Source organism: Mizuhopecten yessoensis, unplaced genomic scaffold, assembly GCF_002113885.1.
Source record: "Mizuhopecten yessoensis strain PY_sf001 unplaced genomic scaffold, ASM211388v2 scaffold8123, whole genome shotgun sequence".
Taxonomy (NCBI): domain Eukaryota; kingdom Metazoa; phylum Mollusca; class Bivalvia; order Pectinida; family Pectinidae; genus Mizuhopecten; species Mizuhopecten yessoensis.
The window spans coordinates 2,059,979-2,079,690 of record NW_018407390.1 but is presented as its reverse complement, the minus strand read 5'-3'; the positions used below and the strand labels follow the sequence as shown (position 1 = coordinate 2,079,690).

The 19,712-nt window shown below is 34.0% G+C and overlaps 2 protein-coding genes across 2 annotated transcripts in view; both read right to left on the bottom strand.

Annotated features, from left to right (window-relative positions):
* Positions 1 to 1,524, bottom strand: LOC110454992 (sulfotransferase 1C2-like). Its single transcript, XM_021504854.1, has 2 exons — positions 1,370 to 1,524; positions 1 to 162 (listed from the first exon to the last, which is right to left on the bottom strand). The coding sequence occupies exons 1-2, from the start codon at positions 1,497 to 1,499 to the stop codon at positions 41 to 43; spliced, it is 252 nt and encodes an 83-aa protein (XP_021360529.1). The 5' UTR covers positions 1,500 to 1,524; the 3' UTR covers positions 1 to 40.
* Positions 1,525 to 4,780: 3,256 nt separating this feature from the next.
* Positions 4,781 to 19,712, bottom strand: part of LOC110455050 — a 33,819-nt gene continuing 18,887 nt past the window's right edge. Inside the window, exons 2-6 of the mRNA XM_021504967.1 lie at positions 15,298 to 16,694; positions 9,433 to 9,472; positions 8,563 to 8,619; positions 7,542 to 7,607; positions 4,781 to 6,227 (exon numbers count right to left, since the gene is read on the bottom strand). Of these exons, the coding sequence (XP_021360642.1) occupies positions 6,157 to 6,227; positions 7,542 to 7,607; positions 8,563 to 8,619; positions 9,433 to 9,472; positions 15,298 to 16,694 (1,631 nt within the window). The 3' untranslated portion in view covers positions 4,781 to 6,156. The remainder of the gene's footprint in view (positions 6,228 to 7,541; positions 7,608 to 8,562; positions 8,620 to 9,432; positions 9,473 to 15,297; positions 16,695 to 19,712) is intronic.

Below are 19,712 nucleotides of genomic sequence, written 5' to 3'. Positions count from 1 at the left end.
TAAAAAATAAATAACAATGAGAGTATTTTCAGTAGGTTGATTAGGTCTCCAAATATTCTTTAAATTCTAACGGATGAGATGGTAGTGCTCTCTGTCTGTAAAGCGTGTTGAATCTGTCAGTCTGCTCGGGCGTAAACAGACTTTTCCAGTCTCCAACTATCCCTGAAATGATTAATAGTTGTGTTACAATCCAGACAATTTGACTATTTGATATCAATGTATACAACGTATCAAATTATTTTTATTTTCATGAACATATGACGATTATACAATTCGTCTTTGAAATATAACCGAATTAAAATTAAAAATTTGAAAATATTGTAACACAGTTTTTGTCAAGTTCATGGCATGTTTCAAATTAATATAGAAGTTTTGAATATATTATATCTAAAAACCAAAACTATATTTCATAATCTGTAATTTATTATTTCTGCAACTCAATCATTTGAATTTCACATGGTTATAAATATACCACATTAATAGTTCATTCTGTGAAATGTAATCGAACTACATTAGTTTGTAATAAAAAAAAAAAGACATTAAAAAAATATGAATTCATGTCATCTAAATTACTATTTTCTACATGTCATATAAATCATATTAAAATAGCGAAGACAATGTTCGGACTGAGCTAATATGGCGTCACCTTGAACCTTCAAAATTGTTCATTCTGTCATTTTAAAGCATAACACAATATTATTTTGAATGTGGTTATAGTTTTTAGACAAGAACACTGACATATCTGCAAAGGGTCTGCTATGTTCTTGACAGAACAAGATGGACGAAACTGGTCTATGGCGTGTAATTTGTTTTCGGCATACTTGATCTTTTACCAAATTCTAAAGGTGCCATCACATATGTGGCCTATACTCGTCATTCAAAAAAAGTCTTTCGGACTCTGAGATGATGTCCAAATGGGAAGGACGGACAGACAAAAGGAAAGACACCATGATAACTATAGGGCACAGTATCGTGCAATGCACTTTCTTCCTTTTCTAGTACCATGAACATATTTCAAAACACTTTAGGTATGGGATTTCTTTCACTTGACGTTAGCCCGACTGATGAGTCATAGAAAGATAAAATAGATGAAAAAGGTTAAGTGTAAAGAAACTATTGTGTTTTGCTGTTGCACTGATTTTCTAAACTCTGAATTTGGGCTTCTTATCTCAATAAAATGCCCATCGTTTCATTTGCCACCTGGTTTACCGCCAACTTATTTCAATATCCCTTTATCTTTTTTCTTTAGAATTTCCTTACACTTTCCCTGGATTTATCGCCAATCCCTTCATAGCGTCAACATTTATCTGGACAAATGGTGGCAGTAAACAAGGTTTTACTTTACTTCAAACATTAGGTTGATGATTACCTTTTCGAATAACACTGTTTTCACTAATGTTCTCTTTGACATCTTTTAATACAATGCGATCGGATTGTTGAATGCCTTCCTCAATTCTCTCCATCATATTGGCCTTTTTCTTGGACTTTGCATCTCTCATGTTCTTGAATTCACACGCATGCGCAATGTCTTCAATCAGGGTGTCGGTATNAAGATGTTATAATGTATAATATGTATACAAACATGACATGTTATACTGTATAATATGTTAACAAACATGGCATGTTATAATGTATAATATGTATACATACATGACATGTAACACTGGATAATATGTATACATACATGACATGTAATACTGTATAATATGTATACCTACATGACATGTAATACTGTATAATATGTATACATACATGACATGTTATAATGTATAATATGTATACATACATGACATGTAATACTGTATAATATGTATACCTACATGACATGTAATACTGTATAATATGTATACATACACATGTACATCACATGTTATAATGTATGATATGTATACATACATGATATGTTATACTGTATAATATGTTTTCATACATGGCATGTTATAATTTATAAGATGTATACATACATGACATGTTATAATGTATAACATGTATACATACATGACATGTTATAATGGATAATATGTATACATACATGACATGTTACAATGTATAATATGTAGACATACATGACATATTATCATGACATGTTAAAATGTATAATATGTAGACATACATGGCATGTTACAAAGTATAACATGTATAACTTGTACAAGGTTATAACATGTTTTTATATAATAATGTATAATTGTATTGCTGTATAGCATAATGCATTGTTTTACTGATAACGTGTATAACGCTATAAAATGTATCAACATGTTATGATGTGTAACATGTATTACTTTATATCATATTTACCTTTTTTACACAAGACATTCGTATCTCCTTGTTGAAGTATCGAAATATTTACAATTGTAGAGTGCCCACTGCAAGCAGGGAAAACTATGCGCGAAAGTTAAATACACAAAAAACCATGGTCTATCGTATATAAGCATAAGGCGACACTAGCTTCTTTGTTACCGAGCCTTTCATTAGCAATGTGTACCGTATGGAAACGATCAATAGAATTTATTATAGGTATAAACATTTCTTGATTTTGGTTAAAATCCCTACTTGACCTACAGTAATAAAATTGTTGTCTCCCTTTATCAAGCTATTCATCGACAAGTTCCGATCCCAGTTTATCGCTCTGATTGTTAGAACATGTAACTTGAGGCATTAACATTGTACTATTAATGTTCAGGTTACACCTGTAGCAACAATGGTTTCTTACAGTCATGTTATTATTGAGATCAGTCCAATAGCTAAATGATTACTACCTGAGATCAACGGAATCTACTTTTAGAATTTTTAAGACGATTCCGACAGAACTTATTTACACATTTGTATAAATCTTTAAATATAAACGAATCAACATGTCGCGAACAAAAGACGGACGGACGAAGGACCAGGAACGCAAGACTAATTGAACAAGCGTTTATCTGATGATATATGAGCAGCTGTGTTGGTACTAACAGGTTTATACAAAATGACTATTTTAGAACTCCATGAAGGCTCCTATATAACGTCTAGATGAGGAGGCTTCTATTATTAATTAAATGCTTAAATGATGATCCGCCCGTTAACAGAACTTGGTGTTTTTGTTTAGAAGGTCAATATCATATTGCACTTTGAAATTACACAATGAAAAGGTTCTGATAAAAATGATCGATTTTGGAGCGGGGTGGAAAATAAATATTCAGAACATGCATTTCTCGGCCTTTAAGCCAAGATCAGAGTGCGGCATTTGTTCTTAGTGGCACGTCACGCGGTACAACAATGCCTTGCAGGATAGAACCGAATACTATTTCTGACAAAAGCCATGGGAAGTTGATGGACTGAGATCACATACAAATTAGTAATATAATAACATAAGACAAATGTACTAAGAAGTCCTTTCCTGTCGATATTGGAGATTGCAATATTATATTTCACGGTTAAAACAAAGTTTGTGGGTGTTATAATACTGCACAATCATAGTTATTTTGTTTTTACCGCGCATGTTTTATGTATCAGCACTATATTATTCAAAATTAAAATTAATGAAATATGAATCCCCAGTGTACCAGTGATATTTAGAACATGTTCACTGAATTTGAATCTTAAGGAAGTGTGTATTATTGATATTCCTTGAAAGGCAATTCTATAATTCAATGATGTTTTGTTCTTGCTGGAAAATGGTACACCGCACAGTATTAATCAATAATGTTTTGTACGCGTTACAGATTGATTGCCTGAGGCATATTGATTTACTAAAGTAAGGAGCTTGGTGTAAACATAATGATCCTGTTTGTTTGAAATGTGACTATAAATATATGATTTGTTCGAGCAGAATGTTGTTGGCACGAGTTGTCTGATATGAATTAGAGAAGATTTTGTTCTTACAGAATCTGAAAAATGTTAAGCTGTTCATGTTCATACACTGCGGTAGAATGATTTAAAACACTAGAATGAATTCAACCATACTCTCCACGGTCAATGGTCTATATCAACATCGCCATTCTAAATTTGTAGAAAACATTTAAAGCCAAAGTATAAGATTTGCTTTGAAATATAGTTTAAATAAATCAATTATTTGTATATTTTAACATTTTTCTCTACTTCTGTTTTATTCGTTATACTTTTTAATTGAAATAAATCTGTAGTTAGCATAAGTGTTTTATTGTTTATAATCCATATCTTTGGGTTGGGTTTTTATTTTTTATTTTTTTTTGCCATGGAATTTTGATTATTAATTTTAATCTGGATGGAAGTTGTTTTCTGAACATCCGGCATTTAAATAAAATATTAAGTAACATCAATTGGTATTTCTGTGTTCAAAGGGTGTCTTTAAATTATATTTTCTCCTTATCGTCTTATGAATAGTGAAAATTCGTCAAGAAAAATTTGTTGCAGAACTTTATCTGAACTGTAAAAGATATGACCATCTAGCAGTGTGAATCGTTGCCGCGAATTGAGTTATATACGTTTTCTTACACAACGTACCTCTTACATTAATATATACAAAAAGGAGTAATAAATACACTATTGAGCATCTCGTTCAAACACAAGTGAATGTCAGTCTTTTATCACAATACACAAGCGTGTCTCAATGACACAGTTTGGGTATCATCTACAAGTCTAAATGTGGTCCGTAAAATGTCACACAGTCAAATAAGGCCATTCTGGGGACATGCTCACTAGAAGTTAATGTTGGTCTAGCTGTTGGACAGTAACTATGACAACACTGGTATAAATCAACAGAAAACTGAAACAATGTAAAAAAAATATCACCAACAAAACAGTTTTGATTAATGAGGTTTATTTAGATTCTCTTTTTAAATTCCAGTTTAACACTTTAACATTGTGACCAACATTAATACAGACTTACACTAAACAACAGCAAACAACGAACTGTTTCGGCCGTAAATAACAAAATATTTATTTAAAAACGATTCTAGTATATGTTCAACGACATTAATCGAACACAAGGGCTATAATATTTCAGCATAGGATAAGTTTATTTTATACCGTCAAACATAGATAGAAATATATTTTGCGCAAATTTTCAGATTTTTCAGCATCTGATGTAAACCTGTAGCACTGTATTGTGACTAAATGAATTTCAAATTTCACTAAAATTAATCATTTTCACTCCAAACAGATTAATCTTGTAAAATTTTAAGAAAATATTCCATATTCTGTATTTTTGAATTACTGATGGGAATTCGATTAAATTTAAAACCAAGTTTAACTGTGCAAGGAGAAAGTGACCTATAGGTAGACAGGCCAAAACACGCTACTCGACTGGAATAAAATAAAACTGGCGGACTATGAAAACCGAGCAGGCCAAATGTTATTATTATTTTGCCAGTATCTTCCTTTCTCATCACATTTCAAATCTTGAGTAAGATTCAGCGATACAAGTCTGTCATTACTATTAAATAATCATGGTATTTTTAAATTTCATTCATTCATTTATTCATAAAAAATCATGCTTAATAAATAAGTTAAACATTAAAACAAAATGTTGGTAAAGGGTTAATTATCTGACAATAGTAGAATTATTTGTGATAATTACTAACCATATTTACAATGTGATGAAGTAAAAGTCAAGAGGGTGATAAAATAATGTCCTCAAGAGAAGAAGAGTTATTCCCCTTGGTATCGTTGGCGCGACGGATGCTGCTTATTAATGCCATTAACAGGTTATATTCAAATAAGGCAATGAAACAAACTGGTACATCTTTCATCTATTTAACAGAAGCATAAACGCTGCATATACATATTTAGTATACTACAGTGAAGTCTACACATAGTTCTGAAAATGATATATTTTAATAAGTATGCAACATATATGTATATCCTAAACAATTTAGATTGACTCGCAATTGCTAAATTTTAATGTTGGGAATATGAGATCATTAACAATATGAAGAGTGGCTAAGTAACTATTATAAAGGATAATCTAAAACCAAGTATTTACACGAAATATAATAAACAAATGATTCTCACTGCAGGTAGAGCTTAACTTAATTCCATTAAATGCAAATACTCTGGTTCGTATTCCTTCGTGAAAAGGGTGATACCTAAAACATCCATGGTATCCATCTGTTGTAAATCCGCTTTGTCGGACTTGGTATTTCTCGAAGGTACGCTCGAGCTCTCTACAACATTTGTTAATTCCTTCCTGATCAACATCTACCTACGTTCCGCGGTGGGTGGGCGTGATTTAGTCGCTTCCATTTCATCTGTGGTCACTGTAGCCTCAGCTGTAAATAATTTACCAATCTTTACATTTTAGTAATCAACACCATCACCTCACATACGTGCGCTTTACAAAATTAAAAACTATAAAAAAACATCGCTTCTATATTCGGATGTGAATTAAAAGATAGTCAAAACATATCTGACATAGAATGGAAACCCAAGAAAGAAAGTAATGATATTAAAAACAGCTAAAACCAGTGTTATTGGATTCAACCTTGCATTAACCATATAGTAAGATAATAGCACGACGTCAATGCCCTACCTTTATATTTAATCTACGCTACTATTTATGTTTCAATGTTGTTTCGGCATTTAAATAAATCATAAACATGGTAGTTACACTGTATATAAGAAAGAGTTTAATTAAAAAGGATAACAAGGCCATCAAAACGACATCGGAATTCGAAATCGATACAAAAGCCAGGCAAAACCCGGAATAACCCGGGATACGTCAAAACAAACGAGGAGACGTCATAAACTCCTGGAATAGATACTGGATGTTTTAGCAAAGATGAACGCGCGTGGTATCATTTGTTGTTCCTGTAATCATGCCTCCATTCAACTTAAGGAAAGTTACCTGTGACCCTAAACAGTTACCTAAGTCACTTATCAGTTACCTGTGTCACTAACCAGTTACCTGTGTCACTAACCAGTTACCGGTGTCACTTACCAGTTACCGGTGTCACTAACCAGTTACCGGTGTCACTAACCAGTTACCTGTGTCACTTACCAGTTACCGGTGTCACTAACCAGTTACCGGTGTCACTAACCAGTTACCTGTGTCACTAACCAGTTACCTGTGTCACTAACCAGTTACCGGTGTCACTAACCAGTTACCGGTGTCACTAACCAGTTACCTGTGTCACTAACCAGTTACCTGTGTCACTAACCAGTTACCGGTGTCACTAACCAGTTACCGGTGTCACTAACCAGTTACCTGTGTCACTAACCAGTTACCTGTGTCACTAACCAGTTACCGGTGTCACTAACCAGTTACCGGTGTCACTAACCAGTTACCTGTGTCACTAACCAGTTACCTGTGTCACTAACCAGTTACCGGTGTCACTAACCAGTTACCGGTGTCACTAACCAGTTACCTGTGTCACTAACCAGTTACATGTGTCACTAACCAGTTACCGGTGTCACTAACCAGTTACTTGTGTCACTTACCATCTAAAACGTCATACCATCAACATAGGAACAAATCCTACTGATACGATACACGTAAACGTCACATTGAATGCACCAGGAAAATGAGAAAATATACAACATGCCAAAAATTTATAAACATTTGATATAAAAAGAATATAGCTGACCTTTCTTACCAGCCGTTGTGTTTTTTCGCATGTCCTTGGCATGGGTTAGTATAGACTGCAGCTGGTCTGTTTATAGAACACATATCGGAGTTATACAACAAATTCCTATTATCTTCAAGTGTGATATTAATGTCATTATTTCTATATTTAATACATACATTGAACAATACTGTCTTCGTTGTAAGTTACTATAATGCAAACAAGCTACAAAACAAAGACAAGGGAAATAACTCAAATTAAAGTAATTTAGGCATGTACTCTCAAATTGATATAATAGTGTGTTTTTTTACAAAATATGGTGCTTAAATATAGAAATAATTTGGACGGCTTTCCAATCAAAGACGAAATTTAACTATGTAGTTATTTAAGAAATGAGGTAGGGAATCATGTATGACTACTGTTGTTTAAATTGTGCTATCTATATTCCTGAGCCTGGCTTTCAACTTTGTATGTGATATCCATGTTAACAGAGCCAGGCCGAGTCATCAACAATTTTCACTGCAAATCTTTTCAGACTATTTTATTTTTGATTGGTCAAATTCGTAATGTGTTACCAGCATAGATTATGAGTGAGAATTGAGTTAGATCTGGTCGGCGTTGTGACGTGAAACCTGGGTAAGAGGACAGATAAAGTTAAACTAAAGCGAACGAGCAGGTAGTGTTTCAATACATAGGGTACAATCTTGGAACCGTTTCTTTGTATTGAACATAATATATATAATTATAAAGGAAAACGATATTGTTAAAAATATAAGCAAGTCTTATGCGATGGGTTTCAGAATAGATAAACGTAATTATAGGTGTTGCATTACATATTTTTACACGGGTTTGCTGCAAAGAAGATCGTCAATTACATGATATTTTGCTATGGATGTCATTAAAAGTATACCACATAAATAAAGCTGTGTTATACAAAACTCTTTCTTAGATAACTAATTAGGTAGATATAATATTCGCCTCACTGCTTTCAAAAAGACTCCGCACAATGATAAATCATGCTTGTTCATGTGTGATATCTTACCCATAGTAAAAGATACCATTTCCTTTTCATCCAAGGATAGAACGTCAACGTCTTCCTCTGAAATGTTAAGAGATTAAATGGTTATATAAACAAATTGCTAAGCCAATAAATAAGCTCAAAATGAAAAGGTCAATGTCCTCATAAAAAGAGAGACACTTATTGCCCTTTGTTAGGTTGCGTTACTATTGCATAAGAAACGAGCAATTTACTGATTAAAATCATCTAATGCCACTTTTTATTTTTGTGTGCAACTTAACATTATTGTATTAATATATACATTGAAGTATTGAATTATATTTTCTATTTTTTTTTTCTCAAGATTTTCGTATTTAACACTGTTCAAGGAGTTTTCAAAATACCCAAAAGTTAACATATACTTGTACAAAGCAAGTCCTCCAAAGAGGTATTCCATACTGATAGCGTTAATATTCTAAACTAATAACACTACACAGGGGTGTGAATAACTTGCCTTACTTTTCATTTTTTTTTTTTCATACCAAAATTTGCAATGTTAAGTATTTAATAATGGAAGTAGTATATTCCATGTGTTATTGGAAAGAGATTCATTTCGCCTATAAATACGTAGTATAATTTTTTAGTATGCATAGTTTTCTTTCATATATTTACTTAAATCTTTGGTAAAATAAACCGAAAAAGAAGCAAAAATAGAAGTAGGATATAGAGCTAATTTTTGTCCATGTTCAAATTAGATTAAATTATAAGCAACATAAAATTAAATGTATATTAAACTTTAGAGCATACTTTTTTGCAATGTTACTCATTCCGTTAAACTGAATAACACATTTATACAAAAACAAAATGCGAAATTATAATAATAGTATAATGTAAATGATAATTTCGATCCCTCACCTTTCCCATCTGCAGGCTTTACAGTTTCCGTGTCGGTTACCTTAAACATATTGATGTTTAGAATTATGCAAAATGTTTATTTCTTATGAGATTATTTTTGCAGTAAGAAAACTGATCGGTTGAAGGTAAGTCACACCTAGATATCAGGAAATGTGTTAGTACCACGTACATGAAGAAAAGAATAACGTTATTAATACTTTAGAGGATAATGCCAAAAAGCTACTTTCACAAATGTATTCTAACGGTAATTTATATAAGAAAAAACTTGTATAAAAATATTATGACAGTTCTATGTGTTTTTACTTGGAACCATTGAATGCCATAATTGTCTAATGGTATTTATACGACTAGAATATGACATTACAAAGTTTGATTGGTGGTGTTTTGTAAAGTTTCAAATTATTTTCCTGGTGGAGGTGACAGATTACATAAAATACCAGTTATCGTAACGTAACATATGAATAAATCCTTGGTTACGCTTTGTGAACCAGTCAACAATGCATCTTTAAAAATATGATAAACAATTCGAAATAAAAAAAATACTTAAAATGGTTTCAATAGATGCTGATAATATTGTTTTTGTAATCTGTGTTTCTTTGGGGCTTTTACTTGTTATGATTAATTTTGTTACCGCAACTGAACAAATAACAATCAATTAAATGTCATCTAAACACAGTGTATGATGAAAGTATCTAGGAGTGTAAAACGTAATAGTACTTTATCAAATACAATGTTGTTGTTTTAATATTCTTTACTGTATTTCATTAAAGCTTTTGTCTCTATCACAGCTCATACAATGTGTATAGGATCCTGCTACACAAGAGGAGCGTTTAGACCTTTACCAGACAGATACTCTACAGATCATTACACTACACAAGAGGGACGTTTAGACGTTTAACAGACAGAAACTCTACAGATCATTACACTACATACATTAATGTAAGAGGAACGTTTAGACGTTTAACCGACAGATACTCTAGAGATCATTACACTACACAAGAGGGACGTTTAGACGTTTAACAGACAGGTACTCTACAGATCATTACACTACATAAGAGAAACGTTTAGACGTTTAACAGACAGATATACTCTACAGATCATAACACTACACAAGAGGAACGTTTACACGTTTAACAGACAGATACTCTAGAGATCATTACACTACACAAGAGGGACGTTTAGACGTTTAACAGACAGGTACTCTACAGATCATTACACTACACAAGAAGAACGTTTAGACGTTTAACAGACAGAAACTCTACAGATCATTACACTACATACATTAATGTAAGAGGAACGTTTTGACGTTTAACAAACAGATACTCTACAGATCGTTACACTACATTAATGTATGTAGTGTAATGATCTGGACATTAAACACCATGAACATTAAATACCATGGACATTAAATACCTTGGACATTAAATATCATGGACATTAAATAACATGAACATTAAATACAATGAACATTAAATACCATGAACATGGTATTTAATGTTCATAGTATTTAACAGATACTCTACAGATCGTTACACTACATAAGGGGAACGTTTAGACGTTTAACAGAAATATACTATACAGATCATTACACTACATACATTAATGTAGTGTAACGATCTGTAGAGTATCTGTCTGTTAACCGTCTAAACGTTCCTCTTGTGTAGTGTTATGATCTGTAGAGTATCTGTCTGTTAAACCTCTAAACGTTCCTCTTGTGTAGTGTAATGATCTGTTGAGTATCTGTCTGTTAAACGTCTAATCGTTCCTCTTATGTAGTGTAACGATCTGCAGAGTATCTGTCTGTTAAACGTCTAAATGTTCCTCTTGTGTAGTGTAATGATCTGAAGAGTATCTGTCTGGTAAAGGTCTAAACGCTCCTCTTGTGTAGTGTAATGATCCGTAGAGTATCTGTCTGGTAAAGGTCTAAACGCTCCTCTTGTGTAGTGTATTGATCTGCAGGGTATCTGTATGTTAAACGTCTAAATGTTCCTCTTGTGTAGTGTAATGATCTCTAGAGTATCTGTCTGTTAAACGTTTAGACGTTTAACAGACAGATACTCTACAGATCATTACACTACATACATTAATGTAAGAGGAACGTTTAGACGTTTAACAGACAGATACTCTACAGATCGTTACACTACATAAGAGGAACGTTTAGACGTTTAACAGACAGATACTCTACAGATCATTACACTACATACATTAATGTAAGATGAACGTTTAGACGTTTAACAGACAGATACTCTACAGATCATTACACTACACATGTATGACACGTTCAGCCTTCGAGCGAATATGTTTAATATTTCTGTTTTCCACAGTGGCTTCATAGTTTACATTGAAAAACATTTTAGCTTTAGATGCTGATAGTTAACGATTTCCATTTGGTTTTAGATATATACCGATGTTGCTACTTTGTTATTTGAGAATTCGGTAGTATGATATGTATAACTGTTTAACCACGATAAAACCAATGCAATTTCGTTGATCCTCTTCTGTTAATATAAGAGCTACATGTTCATTTCCATAGTTTGCCTAAGGGGAAAATTTCCAATCTAATCTACTGGCATGGTGTATATTTTATTGCCGATATGATGGTAATACTAGCTCCCATTTTCAGTCTTTTAATCATTGATAATAATCTCCGTTAATATATAAAACAACAATTGCCAGACGATTCATTCACTTTTCATTACAATGCGAATAAAATGTCAAACCATTTAATCTAGCGGAAAACTCGGACTACGGAAATGTCACGCGCTGGAGCCCTACGTATCGCGCGCCGCAAATGACACCCGCCTAGCGATTGGTTACTCCAGGGGATGATAATTATACGTTTGGAAATCCTTGCCGATAGAACAGAACTAATGTCGCTGAAGCAATTCAATTAAACGACAGTAAAAGTGAACGTAATACAATGCGCCTATTTACATGCGTTTGTGTATTAATTTCATTCCGATGCTGTGCTTCTTTTCGTGTTGCCTGTTTATACGACAAATTAATGTAACCGTTTGCCGTAAAGTAAGGAAACAGACATTTAGCAGACGTGGAAATGAAGCACGGACATGCATCATGTTCTCTTCCTCTATAACTAGTTATCTCCTTACATCGAAACATATATATGAGTAGCAATGTCATAATATTGCTATTACAACTAACCCTATATTCCTGTTTAAACGAACTAATATCTGTCGTTATGGTTGTGTTATTATGATTGCTTAGGGAAAAGAATGACGCTGAAATGCAACTTACCCTTTTTTTGGCAAAGAGTATTGAATAGGAAATGTTACTAGGGCAATAAAACATGTTAACTATATGGAGTATTGCTACATGTCAGAAACATGATATCATGCCTGAAGTATTCTAAGAGTAATGACTATTTCATAACTATGTTGTAAAATTATTCATTCGAAAGAATAACGGTATCAGAAGTTGGATAATGTTTATAGACTTTCAAAAGCTATTGAACTCAAGCCACAACGAAAACTATCATAAAAGATAACATTGATTCCTATAAATATTTTATCTGAATCATACACGAGTGTTCCCAACCTGTATGAAGCACATTGTTATAGGGTGATCAGCTGTCTACACTAATATAGAAAAATATCCAGTCAGCAGGATATGGTTGATATTACAATTCATGATTGTAAAACTACCAATATACTTCAGCGAGGTCTGATATCGACCACATTTTTTGTTTGATCCTAATTATTTGCATTCAAAATGTAACGGAAGAGGTCAAAGGTATTTAATGTCCATGGTATTTAATGTCCATGGTATTTAATGTTCATGGTGTTTAATGTCCATGGTATTTAATGTTCATGGTATTTAATGTCCATGGTATTAAATGTCCATGGTATTAAATGTTCATGGTATTTAATGTTAATGGTATTTAATGTCCATGGTATTTAATGTTCATTGTATTAAATGTTCATGTTATTTAATGTTCACGGTATTTAATGTTCTTGGTATTTAATGTCAATGGTATTTAATGTCAATGGTATTTAATGTTCTTGGTATTTAATGTTCATGGTATTTAATGTTCATGGTATTTAATGTTCATAGTATTTAATGTCCATTATATTTACTGTCCATGGTATTTAATGTTCATGGTATTTAATGTTCATGGTATTTAATGTCCATTATATTTACTGTGCATGGTATTTAATGTCCATGGTATTTAATGTTCATGGTATTTAATGTCCATGGTATTTAATGTTCATTGTATTTAATGTTCATAGTATTTAATGTCCATGATATTTAATGTTCGTGGTATTTAATGTCCATGATATTTGGCGTTCATTGTGTTTAATGGTCTTTGTATTTAATGTCCATGGTATTTAATGTCCATGATATTTGATGTTCATGGTATTTAATGTCCATGGTATTTGATGTTCATTGTATTTAATGTTCATGGTATTTACTGTTCATTGTATAAAATGTTCATGGTATTTAATGTTCATGGTATTTACTGTTCATGGTATTTAATGTTCATGGTATTTAATGTTCATTGTATTTAATGTTCATGTTATTTAATGTCCATGATATTTAATGTCCAAGGTATTTAATGTCCATGGTATTTGATGTTCATTGTACTTAATGTTCATGGTATTTACTGTACATGGTATTTACTGTTCATGGTATTTATTGTTCATTGTGTTTAATGTTCATGGTATTTAATGTTCATGGTATTTAATGTCCATGGTATTTACTGTTCATTGTATTTATTGTTCATGGTATTTAATGTCCATGGTATTTTATGTTCATGGTATTTAATGTTCATGCTATTTAATGTCCATGGTATTTAATGTCCATGGTTTTTAATGTTCATTGTATTTACTGTTCATGGTATTCAATGTCCATGGTATTTAATGTCCATGACATTTAATGTTCATGGTATTTAATGTCCATGATATTTGGCGTTAACAGGTGGATTTCATTGAAATTTTTCATGAATTATCAGTATCTTATGTAGTTGTGCACCGGCATTTTAATTTGAGATTTCGACCCTTTTTGGTGGAGTTATACCCCTTTTTGTGAAATACTTGTCCGTGCAACTCCTTCTTAACTAACAGGTGGATTTCATTGAAACTTTGTATGAATGATCAGTATCTTACGTAGTTGTGCACTGGCATTTTAATTTGGGATTTCGACCCTTTTTGATGGAGTTATGCCCCATTTAACAAAAAAAATATTTATCATGCTAAATACGTTGAATTATAACTCTCAAATAAACATAAGTTGCCAGAAGCGGGGGTATTAGTCAGCCATCCTGGCGACAGCTAGTTGAATTTGATGTTCATGGTATTTAATGTTTATGGTATTAAATATCCATGGTATTCAATGTTTATGGTATTAAATGTCCATGGTATTTAATGTTCAAGGTATCTAATTCCCGTACGGAAAATATGTCGTTGATATTGTAATAGGTTGTAATTCAGTGAAAACAGTTTTAAATATGATATATTTATATTTTATATTCAGTAACTGTATATATTTAATTCCCTATATACGCTGAATGTTTCTGAGAACACTCGACAATCACTCATCATACTTAACATTTAGTATAACCCATTTCTAAATAACCATGTTACATGAACGTTTATCATCGTTGATTTGATTTTTTTCTGAAATTTCTTGAATGTCACGAAACACAATGCTTGAGTGCCTTACATTAATTGAATATTTATACTATTATCACTGTTAACATAAATGTAAAATCCGTTTACGTTTCCATTTCTTCTGCGAAACTATTTGGTTAAAACCTAGCTAACAGTCGAGATAGTATGTCGATTTAATAATGATAGTTATAGTTAAATAAAGACATAGTTTCTTGTCTTTATCATACAAAATATTCACCTGAGGAACTGTCTTCATACTCTTGGTCCTTATGCATTCATCTATACCTTTGGAAGCATAACTCCTATTGTGTTCTAAGTCAATACGATGTGGGTTATCTCCCTTCCTCTTCCGTTCTAACTTGTCGTATCCAGTGGGGGATCTAGCATCGTAACGAGTGTCCTCGTGCGCTGAGACGGGGTACTTCCAGTCGTGGTCATAGGTTAACTCTGGTTTCTTGTTACCGATGATAGATGCTATGTTGAACGCATCGGTGTGAACAGATCTTTTCTCCGTCGCGCATGCACTGCTGGTCGCTGATTCTGTTGGTGTCGGTAACAATCTCGGTTTCCTTCCCTTCAGTTCATCTGTGTTTGGATACACATCACGGTTTTCCTGCATATTAAACGGTAGCATGAAATTGCTGTTATCGACAGGTACTACCTGGCTGTTAGGAACATACCAGGGTTTCCACCAAGGATTATAATGCATACTGAATGATCTTAGCATCTCCCCGTACGACCCAATACTAGATGTGCCACTCTGACTGCCTAAGTTAAAGGCGGGATGTGCTCTCTCTGGAACCTTCATGGGGCCATGGCTTGTTCCTTCATAACGTGCCATTGATGATAGAGACGAAGGGCTATAGCTTTGGTCGATTTTGTAAGGCTTCACAGAATGACCAGGTAGTTTCGTGCTGCATGTAGACATCTTCTTGCGACATCCTCCGTTGAACATTGACTTCACGTCTTCCCATGAATGCAGCAGTTTCTCAGTTGGATCCGGATCGGTAAGCAGCAAATGACGTCTCCAAGAATTGAAATTTGCAGCATCAGGATGTCTATACGTTGAATTCGGGGACTTGTGGTAATGAAAGATAAATTTGTTGGGAGAAAAGTAGGCATTGCAAAAAGCACACTTGATGCATTTTGCTCTCGAACTGTTATATCGTGACGGAATGAACTGACCTTGGCACCCCCAGCCACAGCTGTGGTACACGTTAAACGAGAAATTGTCCGGGAGTCTAGGCGGCGGAATTTCTTCTAAAAAGGATTTGACCAATCGCTCTGCTTCTCGTTTGGTGATGAGTCCACATCGCCTGGATGACACCGGCATGGCTCCAGTGCGGCGGAGAATCTCAAGTTGGACAGGGGTACACTGTAGACACGTGATACCAAGAGCTACCCGGCGGTTGTGAATCTCGTTGTAACTGAAGTCCCTTAGGAGGGTGTTAGAGATCTGTGCCAGACAGAGGCGTTCTTTGTCTTCTATGAGGAGACAGACTATAGGGACACTGAACAATTCGACGGTACCAATCTTGGCCTCGCGCGTGCTATATTCAACTTCCTCTGGTGTCATGTCGGCAGAGTGTCCGGAATGATCTGACAGCACTGATTCCTGCTGTTCCCATGTAGTTTCTACAATACAAAAAAGATAAAGACACATTACCTTACTTCTTAATGAGATAACAATAAGAAACAGAACAATTATAAAATCATCATCAAAATTCTATCCATGTCAATATGATTTTCAGAGTATTTGTTTTGCTTAGATTGATGAGTCCTTACAATCAATTAGTCTTGATGTCATGTTAAGACAATTTGTATAAATGATATGGGACCAGTCAAGAGGCTCAATGAAAAAATTAAATCCTGGACTAAGTAGCTTTACATTTAGTCTCTTTCTTATGACAGAGGTGCCTAGATTATATTCCGAACAGAAAGAGTATGAAAGTTAAAGGTATAGGTCCAGAGTAGAGCTAAGGGAGCAGGAAGTTCATGTTAGCCTATTTTGTGTCCCCAGTCAGATTGCAATGAAGGAAGATCACTGACTCTGAAGGGGACTCATATTTGTCGCCTCGCACAACAAAATATTTACATTTGCGCTGCAAAACGTTTCGGGTGATAATATTATGAACCAAAAGTGAGTAGTAATATGAACAATGCGGAAGTCACGTTTGACTCTCGTTTGGGATTTCTGGACGAGATGTTGTATGGTAGATACACGAATCCATGGTACAAGTAACAATAATCAAAATTTCATTAAAAAAGCATTTCGATGTGTGACCACAGAAACGATACACCTCTTCGATCATATAACCGGTCAGTGTCGTAGACACAAAAGGAAGCACTCAGTAACACGCTGTCCGTCATTGTAGACCCTCAGCCTCGTGTCCCGTATATCTACCTCCCCCAGCTTCGTCTGATATGTCGCTTTCAGTATCACACGGCTCAGGTACCACGAATGAAGATACGTCTGTTGTTCCTGCATTCGCAATGCAGTCTACTAGCAATATAATGTCTATTCCGGGTTCTTTGCCAGCTCAACATTCAACAATTAGTTTAATTTCAACAAATAACCGGATGGCGACATGTTTTCCCATCGCGACCGAATTACTGATTTGTGAATTTCACACGCAGTGTGACGGGATTAACGTGCGATGTTAATGAGCAGTAGTGCTATTGTTATTCTTTGTTGCTTTAAATGCACTTCTATGATCATAACAATGAAAACTTTCAAATAAATATGTATGAATTTACATAATACTTATCTTATTTTTGCTGTTTTCCACGGACTTTATTGGGCAATTTTCCTCACAGGAAAAGTGCGTTCGTAGGGGCTATTCAGACAGGTCAACATTCCAGAGGATATTGCGGGATATACCAATATTTCATAACGTAATTATGTTTTTAAGGACAAAAAAGCATGAAACTGTAAAAATAAGTATCAAACTGCTTTAAGATGCCATTCATAGGCAATATGAATGCCCACTGCATTACAGGAAAATGACATGAACCGCTAGCAGTTCAATGCTTAAATACAAGTCAATTAATTTAGGTAAAAGGTAGCAGCAAGTTTAACTATATTATTACCATCGTAACTATTGTGAAATATTTGCTTTATTTTTTTTTAAAAGTATTATTCCTTACAAATCAAACGTTGTCATGCCTTTTATAGAATTATAGTTCGTATAAAAAAGTTTGAATGTTTGCAATTGAAATAACTAAAAAAAAATACTGGTGTCGAACTCCGGACCTTAACATTACAAAGCCTTCACTTAGCCAAATGTTGCCATCAAGGAATTATATTTGCGATGCATCGAAATGAGCGCCAAGTTATTGTGCCGCGAAGGCAACGAGAACACTTAACAGGGGAAGTTACTTTAAGCCAGGTACATTGTACCTTCATCTTTTAAGAAGATGGGAGACAACTCCAAGTTATAAAAAGCTTTGAGAGGAACTTTTTTCTTTTTCGCTATAAAAACATATTCAGTGGTACCCTTTATCTTAAAGCCTCAATAAAATGATTTATTTGCAATTTTATTACGCAATGAAGATGAACACAAAAAGTAAAATGTAAGTAAGATAATGAGTTGTCATATTCCTGCAAATTCTTATCAACTAAGCATCAGAAATAATTCGACTTATCGGGATAAAGCTGTTCTATTATGCTATTTAAGCGAACATATCACGATGCATGTAACTATCTCGCTATGTCGACACGGTTCAATTACTGAATATCTCGCTTTAATACTTTCGACACTACCAATGCCAACTACCGCCACGACTAATATTTTTTGATGATTAAGTCAAAAAAACAAAAAAACACAAAGAGTCGGGCAACTTACATTAGTATCTTTATTTGGAAGCCTTTGACACGCGCACAGGCTGTTTGTTTGTTTGTTTGTTTGATTTTGTTTAACGTCCTATTAACAGCTAAGGTCATTTAAGGACGGCCTCCCCTGTGTGCAAGATGCATGCGTGTAGTGTATGTGTGTGTATTTTGGGAGGCTGCGATATGTTCGTGTTTGTCTTCTTGTAATAGCGCGGAACTGATGCCGACACGCGCACAGGCTGGCGGTAAAGTAATTGTAATACCCATAATGACACCATTTCGGTTTACTGCACTAGAAGTGTTCCGAGTGTTTAAGCTGAATTGTTAACGCGCCAAAATTAGTGATGACAATCGAAGGAAAAGGTGGTGTCGAAATAAAAAAAGGCGATACATTCAACTATTTAAGTTTAATTAATTGATGGCAGAAATATGCCAGCAAACGAAGGTTATATATTAAAAGTGGTTTTAAGTCAACTTATTCGGATGGTCGAATGACACAGTTGATATGGCAATCGACTTTCACTAAGGCCACCGTAGTTTGATCGGACGTGAAAAGGTAAAGTGTCACCTGCTCGACTAAGTTCATGCACGTGTTTTTCCCGGTATCCCCGTTTTCCTGGCGTACACATATTTCGCAAAATATATAAAGTTTATGTGTTTCGACTTTAAGTCAACAGAACAAAATCTTTATCCATTCAGATACAGCAAACAGTACAGCTTAGCCATATACAGATATAGTAAGTCTCTAATTACCCAGAACATAGTTGAAAGGTGTATGGTTTATGCCGATTCTAGAATTATATGTTGGGGGGGGGGGGGGG